The sequence below is a fragment of the Rattus norvegicus genome, chromosome 5 (assembly GCF_036323735.1).
Source record: "Rattus norvegicus strain BN/NHsdMcwi chromosome 5, GRCr8, whole genome shotgun sequence".
NCBI lineage: Eukaryota > Metazoa > Chordata > Mammalia > Rodentia > Muridae > Rattus > Rattus norvegicus.
This window is the reverse complement of record NC_086023.1, coordinates 159,429,761-159,443,004: the sequence shown is the minus strand read 5'-3', so window position 1 is coordinate 159,443,004 and position 13,244 is coordinate 159,429,761. Positions and strand designations below refer to the sequence as shown.

At 49.5% G+C, this 13,244-nt stretch overlaps 1 protein-coding gene across 2 annotated transcripts; it reads left to right on the top strand.

Annotated features, from left to right (window-relative positions):
- Positions 1 to 3,447: 3,447 nt before the first annotated feature.
- Positions 3,448 to 12,672, top strand: Ctrc (chymotrypsin C; the record flags this gene model as incomplete). Of its 2 annotated transcripts, NM_001077649.2 has the most annotated exon segments (8): positions 3,448 to 3,499; positions 4,510 to 4,601; positions 4,685 to 4,782; positions 6,186 to 6,311; positions 8,869 to 9,005; positions 10,018 to 10,163; positions 12,010 to 12,162; positions 12,597 to 12,672. In NM_001077649.2, coding segments are annotated over 8 exon segments (807 nt in total). In that variant the 3' UTR covers positions 12,612 to 12,672.
- Between the last annotated feature and the right edge of the window lie 572 nt (positions 12,673 to 13,244).

Genomic DNA, 13,244 nt, shown 5'->3' with positions numbered 1-13,244 from the left:
AGTGGGGGAAGTTTCTGATTTGTCTGGATGCTGCTGTCCCCTTGTGGCCGTGAGTGGAACTGCAGCATCAGATGGCCACTAACATTTTAAGTCAGGCATCTCCTTTGAGTTCCTTTTTTGTGGGGATCACTGCAAGCAGCGATCCAGGTGAGGTTAGGAGTGAAACTCGGGTCGGCACAACTTAGCCGATTCCGGGTCAAAACCTCTAGAGTCTGATGCCAAGGGATTTGTTTTTTGCATATTTTTAGCACACTAAAACTTGGAAGAAAAAAGTTTCCAATTGGCAACTGCCACAACAAAGCTTAAGGCATGGCTACATCGAATCACATTGTGGCCTTTTCTACATGAAAGTTCTAATAACTGAGAAACTGGGTTCAGGTGGCAGTCTGGGGGATTCAATTTGAAAGCCTGCATGTTTAGTAACTGGTTTTTCTAGTGCCTTTCTGTGAGCGTGTGCCCTATAACTGGCTCGTCCGGTGGTTCTCAAATGCTGCGACTCTTTAACATTGTGGTGACCCCCCCCCCGCCAGAAAATTGTTTCGTTGCTACTCCGTAACTAATTCTCCTACTGTTAAGAATCCTAATGTAAGTATCTGATATGCAACCCTTGTAAAAGGGTCGTTTGACCCCGTGAAGGGGTCGTGAGAACCACTGTGCTAGTCAGGCAGATTTGGGAAGGGGAACAAGATTGAAAGGAACCAGCTTCCATTCAAGCTGCAGCTGGCCTGGCAGATGAGCATGGGCCAAGAGCCCTCAGAATCCAAGAGCCACAGGCTGACTTTCAGGTGCCAGAGGCTCAGCTATTGGGGACCTCAACCTTAGCCTGCCAAGACCCCACCCACTCAGAGCCCTGCAGAGAAAGCCAGCGGAGAAATGAGGTGGCTTCAAGTGACCCAGTTCCCAAGAGAAATTGCTCCAGAAACCATCCCCACAGCATGGTCTGGTGGAAACAGAGATGGGAAGCTCAGGGGTGTGAGACCAGCTGGGGCTCCATGGACCCATGGTGGAAGAGAGCACTAACTCCACCAAACTGTCCTCTGTCCTCTACATATATGCCGTGACACGTGCGTGTGTGGCACACACAAACACACACACACACGTAAATAACTACATGTAACTTTAAAGGGTTTTTTTATATCCAAATTAATTTTAAAAAACTTCCCTGGACCCCTATCTTCTCATTAATCTTCTTTACCAGATTCAAGCCACTCAAATCTCCTTTGCTCTCCCAGATCCTTCACGGGACTCAAAAAAAAAAAAAAAAAAAAAAAAAAAAAAAAAAAAAAGAGGAAGGATTTCACCGTGTAGCCCTGGTTGGCCTGGAAATCTCTATGTAGATCAGGCTAACCTCAAACTCTGCCTCAGTCTCCCAAGTGCTGGAATTAAAGGTGTACACCACCACAGTCAACCCCCCATTGAACTAACCACTCCACCTCACTGATCTGAAGCTCATCAGTGAATCCCCAAACCCTGAGGTCACAATTCTTTTGAATGGTATTTGAGGCAAAACCTCGCCCGCTTCAGTGAACCTTATTCTAGAGGCAATGGCTGCCACCATTCTTGTCAAAGCAGCCAGAACCCAATGTCCTGTGGCTAACACCTGTTCCTTTCACAGGCTCCGCCTCCTCCCCAAACCTTAGCATTGCTCCTCTGGAGGCCATGTGGCCTCATCTGGTCACATCCCACCACCCCCACACATCTTTTGTGGTTACTTTTCCATCACAGCTGCTGGCGCTGAGATCTGAGGTGCCGAGAGTCACACTGTGGGCTCTGGAAGTGAGAGCTACCGTGGGACAGAGCAGAGGGCTGTGACATTCTCAGTGCTTCCAGTTTATTCTGAACGTGGGATCAGCAAAGAAACCTTATTACCTGCAGCCTATCCAGTTCCCACCTAGAATGGATTTCATCTCCTACAGAGCTCCAGCCAGGTTCATCTCTCCTGGAACTACATCACCCTGGCTGACAGAAGGCTCAGGACATACACATAGCAGGTAGTGTGCACACTCAAATAAAACACACATCTATAAACAAGTAAGTACAGCCGCAAGCCCTGACCATCAGTCACAGCCTTCCCACACTCCCAACCCTGCCCCGCCCCTCACAGATACTCACCAAGTGTCTCTGACAGCTTTTGCTGTCTTTATTAGGAAAGGACGAGAAAGGAAGTCAACCCACCTAATATCACAGTGTGGGCGAAGGCTAACGGCATCCTCTGCCCAGCCACTCTCTGTGCCAGAGCCATGGGTGAGAACGCCAATGTGGCGCCCACCCACCCTACCTGCTGCTCTGAAGAAACGGTCACAGACACATTAAATACACTCATGGCTGGTGCCAAAGCCCTGCTACCTTGAGGACCCCAAGAGAATGCTTTGATTTCTTTGTTTTGTTTTGTTTTGTTTGTTTGTTTGTTTTGTTTTTTCGGAGCTGAGGACCGAACCCAGGGCCTTGCACTTGCTAGGCAAGCGCTCTACCACTGAGCTAAATTCCCAACCCCTTGATTTCTTTAAATTCAATGAGAAATGGGGTTGGAGACACGGCTCAGTGGTTAAAAGCATTTACTGTTTTTACAGAGGACCCAGGTTTGGTCCCCAACACCCACAAGCCACTCACAATCATCTGTAATTCTAGTTCCAGATCTGATCTCTCCTTCTGGCCTCCCGGGGCAGCAGACTTAAATGTAGTGTGCAGATATACGTGTGGGCAAACACTCATGCATGTGAAATCATCTTTACATTGACCAAGCCAGCTCAGTCAGCCAACAGGGTCTCGGGGGAGGGAGTGAGGCTTAAAGAAAAAAAAAAAAAAAGACAATTAGACAACTTTATGCTATGACCCCAGCAAATGCTGAAGTGGGTTTATTTTTTTTTCCCAGTCTGCTTTTATACCATTCTAGGCACATGCAGAGAATAGTGCCAGTTCTAGATCAAAGACAAAGTAGGGAAGGAACAAACAGGGCATAAACAAAGGTCTCATGATTGCTGTATATTCAGGGACTTAAGATGATCAAGATACAAAGAACCCATTCCTCAGCTGTGTTTATTGTGAGCCAACTTCCTTGTCTGAGCCCAGTGTCAATCATTCTTGCCAATATTTTTGAAAGGGGCACCAAGAGCTCTCCACACTACATTTTAAAATAATCATACTAATAAAGCAAAAATCAATAGAAAAATATACAAACTGAGTTACCACATCGACAAAGGCAGACGGCAGCCCTGGAGTTTAGTTCAGCGCGCTCTGATGGAAGAGGGAGGCTGGCTGGATTCCTTTAACCCCATGCCTCTAGCCAACCACATGGCCTACCCAAATTAAACAGTAATTACCAAGGTTAGGAAAAGGCCTTGTCAGGACAGGTTTGGCCCCAGGCTTAGCTCAGCCTTGACTCTGGTGGCCTCCCCTCCCCTCTCCGATGCCTATAAATGCCCAGCCTGTCCACACCAGCCAGTCCTCAACACCTGAACCATGTTGGGAATTACGGTCCTCGCTGCCATCCTGGCCTGCGGTAAGCGTGGGAGTGGGGACCAGCTGCATCCAGCTGGCTGTAAGATCAAGCTGGCCTTGGGGGTGTCCTCTATTCCCCCAAAAAGGCACTTTTGGGGTCCTATGTGGGTTCGCCCACTGAGCATCTGTGTGTCGGCTAAACCTCTTCCAGATTAGTAGGCTCTGGAGAACGGATGGAGAGCTCCCTCCAGGCTGTGAGGATCAGACAGGAGACCCTGAGCAAGGGCCACCATAGGTGCTTCATTCTGGGTTCACTCCAGGGAACCAGTGGGCCTGTGTTTCCCCATCTGTGTCCCCCCCCACCCCAACCCACATCCCCACCCCTGATGGCTCTTGGCTCTCCCATTTTGGTGACATTCTCCCAGATCGAAATGGAGGGTGCGACCCGGTTTGGTTTGGTTTGGTTTGGTTTGGACAAGTAAAAGCTCTTGATCAGGAATCCTAAGGACTCTCTAGATGCAGGAGCAAACTGGACACTGCATGTACTGGGTCTGCCCCTATCTCCATTCAGCGGTGGAGACTCGGAGGTCCAGTGATGCTCAGTACCCTGCCAGAGGACCACATGCTGCCTAACGCCAGAATGCTGGCTCCATCAGCCTCACCTCAGAACACGCTCTCGTAACCAATCCACACAATGTCTGAGACATGACAGGGTGGGACTCTGTGTGGTCCACACTGAGTATCCTTCCATCACACATTACACTGTGACCCACAGAAGATATCCTTTGTCATGAGCGCCAGTGGCTGCCTGTTCCTCTCACTTCTCCTTCTGTGATTCTTTAAATGTATCGAGTGGCTTCGTTCTCAGGAGACTCCCAGGTTAAGGTCATTCTTCCCACATCACACACACACACACACACACACACACACACAAAAGGGAAACTGAGGCCCACAGAGCCAAGTGGACTCTCCCAAGTCACCAAGTAGAATATAAACTTGCATACCCGAGTTTTCCCATCTCCCCCTTCTCAAAAGGCCAGCCTGCTTACTTGCACTCCCCTGTCTCCCCAGCCTCTTGCTGCGGGAACCCCGCCTTCCCACCTAACCTGTCAACCAGAGTGGTAGGAGGAGAGGATGCTGTCCCCAACAGCTGGCCTTGGCAGGTACGCATGCTGCAAGGCAGATGCAGGGGTTGGAGGGGCAAGGCTGGGCAACCCCGGAGGGATGATGTGCGGTCCTTCTGCAGGTCTCTCTCCAGTACCTCAAGGACGACACATGGAGGCACACCTGTGGGGGAAGTCTCATCACCACCAGCCACGTCCTCACTGCCGCCCACTGCATCAAGTGAGTGGGGATGACAACCGGAGGCCAGCGAGGAGCCAACAGTCCAGGCACTGGGTTCGCTCTGTCAGCTGTTCTCCTCTGCTAACTCAACTCATTCATTTATTCAGTTGAAGACGTTTCTTGTGCACCTACTGCGTGTCAAGAAATGGCAAGGAAGACAAAAGCTGGCCTCTGGGGCTATTCTAGTAGAAGGCAGAGCAGCTTATGAACGAGTCAATGTGTAACTTATTGAAAAAAAAAAAAAAAAACGGGGGCTGGGTATTTAGCTCAGTGGTAGAGTGCTTACCTAGGAAGCGCAAGGCCCTGGGTTCGGTCCCCAGCTCCGAAAAAAAAAAAAAAAACAAAAACAAAAAAAAAAAACAAAAACAAAACAAAAAAAAAAAACGGGGTTAGGAGAAGGGGACAGGGTACAAGGTGACTCTGGTTTAAGTTAAAAGAAGATAGCCCAGAACTAGGAAGGAGAGAGGGAAGGAGGAGGAATTAAAATAGTAAAATAAGGGGAAGTATAACTTAGTTGGTAGAGTTCCTTCTTAGCATGCACAAAGCCCTGGGTACACACACACACACACACACACACACACACACACACACACACACGTGCCACATCAAAACAGGTGCATTAATAACACACACCTGTAACTCAGTCCCTTGTGAAGTGGAGGAAGGGAGATCAGAGGTTGAAGGCTATCCTTGGCTATGCATTTGAGGCCAGCCTGGGCTAAAAAGAAGAAGGAAAGAGGCAGGTTAAGGTAAAGAGGGAAAGGAAGGGAGGGAGGAAAAAAGGAGAGAAAGAGAGAGACAGAAAGACAGACAAATGGATCTGGACAAAGGCACAAAAGGAAGATCACTCACTGATCTGTGGGATTCCAGGATCAGCCCGAGGGAGGAGCCTCTGAGGACTGGAAAATACTGAGGCAGCCTCCTACTGGGTGCAGAGTGTGAGGACCTGAGAATGAGGGTGGGGGTTGGGGGGGAGAGGAGGCATCTATGCAAGTACCACAGTTGACTGGAGAGAGGCAGAGCTGTGGGAAAGGCTTCGGGTTGTGAGCACCTCAACAGCCAAGGGATGACAGGTATGATGGCGCTTGCCTGCCATCTTAGGGCAGGAGGATCTTGTACTAGGGAGGACAGACCAAGGAGGTGACAGTAAGGTGCCTAAGGCCATGTGGAAGCCAGAGGCATGGCAGCTTGGCTTCTCCTAGTCTGCCAGTCTAGGGCGGCAAGGCTGAGTCCTGGCTCTAAGCTGTGGTTCTTCTCCAATCTTTCACAGGGGCGGGGGGATGGGAACAGACTTCCTCTTTCCCACAAAGCCCTACTGTCAAAAGAGGACCAGGCTTCTAAAGTTCTCAGTTCCCTGTTGGCCCTGCCTGAGGCCATTTGATGTCTCTCCTTCCCATTTCTAGCAAAGACTTCACTTACCGTGTGGGCCTGGGGAAGTATAATCTGACAGTGGAGGATGAGGAAGGCTCCGTGTACGCTGAGGTGGACACCATCTACGTCCATGAGAAGTGGAACCGACTCTTCCTGTGGTCAGTGCCAGCCCTGGGGCAGCATGGGAGGAGGGTCCCCAAGGTGGAGCCACAGAGTCTGGCCCCAGCACTTGGCAAGCCCAGCTCATAGGATCACAGGATGGCGCCACTCGTCCTTCACACTGACCAAGGATAGGGGTTAAGTACACGGGTATCTCTACACCCGAGGCTCCACACCACACTTTCCAGAATTGACCCCGCCAGAGGCTGAGCCAAGCGTTACCTATACGGAGTGCCGTGCGCATGCCCAGACTGCATCAGGCATGTGAGATGCCATCTTTCCGCTAAGTCTCACAACAGCCCTAGATGGGGAACTAAAGCTCAGAGGAGTTAAGAAATATACCCCATGTGGAGCTTGGTGGCACATGCCTTTAATTCCCGCAGAGGCTGGGGATCTCTGTAAGTTCAAGGCCAGCAGTTTGGTCTGCACGAGTTCCAGGACAGTCAGAGCTCTGTAGAGACTCTATCTATCTCAAAACAAACAACACAACACAACACAACACAACAGCCAGTGGTAGTCGTGGTGTACACCTTTAGGCAGAGGCAAGCAGACCTCTGAGTTTGAGGCCACACCTGTAAAGTAGGTTCCAGAACAGCCGGGGTACACAGAAAACCCCTGTCTCAAAAAACCGAAGTAGAGAGAGAGGACAGAGACAGAGAGACAGAGAGAGACAGAGACAGAGAGACAGAGACAGAGAGACACAGAGAGAGAGGAGACAGAGAGACAGAGATAGACAGAGACAGAGACAGAGAGACAGAGACAGAGAGGAGACAGAGACAGAGATAGACAGAGACAGAGACAGAGATAGACAGAGACAGAGACAGAGATAGACAGAGACAGAGACAGAGAGACAGAGACAGACAGAGACAGAGACAGAGAAATGTGGACCAAATCACACAGCCAGTGCATGTCTGCCAGCGTCACCAATTTTCTCTCTGGCAAGAGAGCAGCTAAATGAACCTGCCGGCACCTTTGTCATCACGTTGGACCAGCGGCACCTCCTTTCCAGGGGTCATAACCTACAGTGGTTCTGAAGATTTCACTCTGCTGAGCTATCATGAGTTGGCACATGAGGAAGAAGCCACATCTGAGGGGACAGCTGCATCTATTGGAAGGGTCACTTAGGACTGGAAAGGTGGCTTCATGGCTAAGAGCCCTTGTGTGTCTTGGGGTTTCTGAAGCCATTATAAATATCATGCCAAGGTTTTTTTTTTAAATATTTATTTATTTATTAGATATAAGTACACTGTAGCAGTCTTCAGACACACCAGAAGAGGACATCAGATCCCATTACAGATGGTTGTGAGCCACCATGTAGTTGCTGGGAATTGAACTCAGGACCTCTGGAAGAGCAGTCAGTGCTCTTAACCTCTGAGCCATCTCTCCAGCCCACTTTGTTTTATCTTAGACTTCCAGGTCACTGAGGGAATGGGAGCAGGAGCTGATGTGAAGGCCATGGAGGGGTGCTGCTTCCTGGCTTGCTCCTCATGGCTTGCTCACCAGGACCACCAGTCTAGGAATGGCTGGGCCCTCCTGCATCAATCACCAATCAAGAAGACGCCCCACAGCCTGGTCTATGGGCCAATCTTTTGAGAGTATTTTCTCAGTTATGATGCCTTCTTCTCAGATGACCCTAACTTATATCAAATGGACATAAAAGTAGACAGCACTCTGTGCAAGCCTGAGGACCCAAGTTCAGATCCCCAGCATCCCATGGGAAGCTGTGTACGGTAACCCGAGGGCTGTGGGAGCTGGAGGCTTAAGGATTTCTAGGGATTGCTGGCTGCCAGCCTCACTCTGGTGAGGGAGGGAACAAGGTGGTCAGGGACAGCCCAGGACACCTGAAGTCTTCTGGACTCTGCACACATGCACTGGTACACACAGACACACACACACATACACACAGACACACACACACACATACACATACTCACACACATACACGTACACACACATACACACACATATACACACACATACACACATATACATATACACACACATACACATACACACACATATATACACATACATATACACACATACACATACATACACATACACACACATACATACACATACACATATACACACATATACACACACCACACTGCACACACATACACACACATACACAAACACACCACACCGCACACACATACACACACAAACACACCACACCACACACACAGACACACACACATACACACACAAACACAGCACACCACATACACACACACAGACACATATACACACAGACACACACAGACACACACAGACACACACACATGTACACACACACACATACACACAAACACACCACACCACACACACATACACATATACACACACAGACACACACAGACACACACAGACACACACAGACACACACACGCACACACACACACACACACGCACACACACACCACGAGCCATTTGCCCTCCAGAGTCCTCCCCTAGCTTTGTTACGTAGCTCCTAGCAGATCCCTGGCCACCAAAGGTCAACACACAGCACCACCCTCTGCCCGCTTGCCAAACCTCCACTATGCGTTCCAGGAACGACATCGCTATCATTAAGTTGGCTGAGCCTGTGGAACTGAGCAACACCATCCAGGTGGCCTGCATCCCAGAGGAAGGTTCCCTGCTGCCTCAGGACTATCCCTGCTATGTCACGGGCTGGGGTCGCCTCTGGAGTGAGTACAGCCTGCACTAGAAAATCCCCGAGGCTTTCTGGAGGAGGTGCCACTGTCGATCCCACGTTCTCCCTCCCGACTGATGTTTTTGTAGACTTTTTAAACCTTTGTGATAATAACAACTGCTATGTATTACTTAGCCCAGACCCATGGGACAAGCACATCACAAGTAAACGTGTGTGTGGCTAGAACTCATCGGGCGTTTAGAACAGGGACTGCCTCATTGCCCCAGCCGTAGAAATGGGGTAAAAACGAAAGGCTGGCCTATGATCCAGAACTTGGAAAGTGGAAGCTGGAGAATCAGGAGTTCAAGGTTACTACACAGGGGATTTGAGGACAACCTAAGCTACATGAGAACCTGCATCAAAATAATTAAACTAACTAACTACTAACTAGCTAGCTAGCTAGCTAGCTAACTAACTAACTAAAACTGCCCCTTAGGGGTAGGAGGCTAGATCTCATAGCAGACAGACGCCCATGAAGATGCCAGCTTAACTAGATGGTTAAGTGAGACTATCGAGATTGGAGAAAGCAGAGGTTAGCTCTTAGGACCTCCTGTGCGAGGAAAGCCTTTAGATGTGTCCCCTAAAGATGGAGTGAGGGAAGCCCCTAAGACCTCAGCTGAGGCCGAAGGGTCACAAGTCAACCTGCCCCAGGTCAGAGTGAATCGGAGGCCAGCCTAGGCAGCGCGGGAGACCCTGTCACAAAATACAAAGTTAAGGGAAAGCTAGGGGTATAGTGCAGTGGTAGCATGCATGTCCAGCATCCTCAGAAGCCTGGGTTTGATCCTGACCACGGCAAAATAGGAAGGGGAAGCAAAATTAAGACTCCAAACTAGAGGCCCATAATCCCCAAGGGACTGTGACCCAAAGACCTGAGCCATCCCAGGGAAGGGCACACCCGTGGTTCCCACAGCCTTCCATACACTCTCGGTGTCCTGCTGGCTGGAGGCCAGAGCTAGGGCTGAGCCGAGGACATGGGCTGACTCCCTGCATGGCTACTCTCTCCTCAGCCAATGGTCCCATCGCTGAAGTGCTCCAGCAGGGCCTGCAGCCCATCGTGAGCCATGCCACGTGCTCCAGGTTGGACTGGTGGTTCATCAAGGTCCGGAAGACGATGGTGTGCGCTGGGGGTGATGGCGTCATCTCTGCCTGTAACGTGAGTGTCCTGACCCCACACCAGGGGACAGCAGGGAGGTAGGTGGGCAGAGCAGGGTTCAGGTGGAGCAAATCACACCCCTCCCTCCAAGAAGCCAGGCCATGATGAACCGTGCAGGCCTAGGAGAAAGCTGTCACTCCTGTTCACCCTTCTCTGTTCACCCCTCAGTGCATGGCGAGAGGCAGAGGGCTGGACATGAGCAACTCAGGTTCAAGTCCCAATGCCAGCAATTGGGTGGCTGCTGAAGTTCTCTATAAAGTGGCAAGAGGGGAGAGGTGGTTCAAAGGGTAAAACCCCTTTCACCAAGCCTGGGGACCTGATCCCCAGATGCCACATGGATGCCACATGGTGGAACAAGAGGATTAACTCCATAGTTGTCCTGTGGTCGCCACACATGCACTGTGGTGTGTGTACATGCACACATGGGTGCATGTATGCACACACACACATACACACACACACACACACACACACACACACACACACACACACACACTGAAAGTGAAAAATATATACTGAGGCAAGGGCTGGGGAGATAATTCAGTTGGTAGAGCTTGCCTTCCAAGCACAAGGAGCTGAATTTGATCCCCAGAACTCACGTTATGAAAATGGCACGCGTGGGGTGCACCTGAGTCCCAGTGCTAGGGAGGAGAAGCTGAGGGAATTCCTGGGGCTCACGTGTCAGTGCATCTACCCAATTGGCCAGCTCCAGGCTAGAGAGTGTGCCTCCTGGCTACACATACATACACATACATGTGCACACACACTGGCACAAATAACTAAATACACACACACACATACACACATACACCTTCATCCTTACACACAGACATACAAGCATACATATCTTCATTCTCACATACACACACATACCTCCATACACACACACACACATACACACATACACATGCATGCATACCTTCACCCTCACACACGTACATTCATACACACACATACCTTCATCCTCACAGACATACAAGCATACATATCTTCATTCTCACATACACACACATACCTCCGTACACACACACACACATGTACATTCATACACACACATACACATACACCTTCATCCTCACACACAGACATATAAGCATACATATCTTCATTCTCACATACACACACATACCTCCATACACACACACACACACGTACATTCATACACACACACATACACCTTCATCCTCACACACAGACATATAAGCATACGTATCTTCATTCTCACATACACACACATACCTCCGTACACACACACACACACATACACATGCATGCACACCTTCACTCTCACACACGTACGTTCATGCACACATACATACACACATGCATGTACATACGCGCATCAGAAAAGAAGCCGTACTAACCACTTCACAGAACCACCGTGAGCATGCCTAGCAGCACGAAGTGACTTCCTTCCTGTTCCACACATTCTCCTAAAGGCTCTACTAAGAGGAGACAGGGACTCAGAGTATGACCAGAACCACAAAACATTCAGAACAGTGTCCATTCTGAAACACACCAGCCTCCCTTCTTTCCCAGGCCTCTTCAGGGTTCCCAGCCTCCATGACTCTCTGGGCAGCACACAGCATCTTACACGGTCCTTCAACAGTCAGGGAACCTGAGGGCGAGTTTATTGGCATCATCCCAGATCACAGCAAACCGAAAGCTAGCTAGCTGACACCTCAGGGCCTCACAGGACGAGGCCAAGGTAGCCCCTACACTTCACGGCCAGCCTGAGGCCTGAAAAGTAGGTGTGGAATCGAAGGGCCCAGCTAGCATCCCCCAAAGCAGCCAAGGCCAGCCTCTTTGGGCTGCATTGGAGCTGAGGCCTACTGCCTTGCTGCAGGGAGATTCTGGCGGCCCACTGAACTGCCAAGCAGAAGACGGCTCATGGCAGGTGCACGGCATCGTGAGCTTCGGTTCCAGTAGCGGCTGCAACGTACACAAGAAACCGGTAGTCTTCACCCGAGTGTCTGCCTACAATGACTGGATCAACGAGGTAGGTGTTCCTTGGGCCCGTCCCTGGGCCCCTGGGCCCCTGAGCCCGGCTCCTCACGCAACCTCTCCTTTCCGGATGTATTCACTGCTCGGTCACTTAATCCCACATTCAAGTTCACTCTTCCATTCACTGAGAGACCCTGGCTGAAGCCTTCTCAGAGGAGGCCTTGAGTCGGGACTGAGAGGAGGGGCGGCTCACATAGGGGGACACGTGGGTGGTCACATAAAGGTTTAAGGACAGGGGGTGGGGGGGGGGACAGAGGCAGGAGGTCTAGGATGTGTTCTGAGTCCACAAGCACCATGCTCTGAAGAGCTGGGAGACCCCGGAGCCTATGTGCAGACACCGGCCCGGCCTCCTGGGAACCTATAACCCCTCAGAGAGCCTTGTGCTGGCCCAGAAGGTAGCATCGCTCACATAGGCTTCTACTTCTCCAGAAAATACAACTGTGAAGAGGCCGTTCCAGAAGTCTCGCTGCCCGTCTCCCAACAGCAATAAAGCTTCCTCCATGATTGACTGAGTACATTCATTTATGTCTTCTGGGGGTTCCTGGGTCTCCAAGCACTGGAAACAGATACCCTAGGCCAGGCTGTAGAGACTTAAGGAAGGTGACTTTTTAAAAATTATTATTAATTCAATTAATAATGTTAATTTATCTAAAATATTTTATTAACATATATTACTAAATTAACATGTATTGATTTATTAAATATGATTATATTTTATTTCTGTGGCTGTGTTAAATATATTTACGATATTATAATATAATATTTATAATATTTAAATAATTGATAGTTGTTTAAATTAATCTATTTTTTTTAAATATTTATTTATTTATTATGTACATCCATACACTTTCTGTCTGCATGTGTGCCTGCAGGCCAGAAGATGACCCCAGATCTCATTATAGATGGTTGTGAGCCACCATGTGGTTGCTGGGAACTGAACTCAGGACCCTTGGAAGAGCAGTCAGTGCTCTTAACCGCTGAGCCAACTCTCCAGCCCCTTAAATTAATCTATTAATTAATAAAGTATTAATGATAGTATTAAAGAGGCAGGCAGGTAGCATACGGGGCCAAAATTAA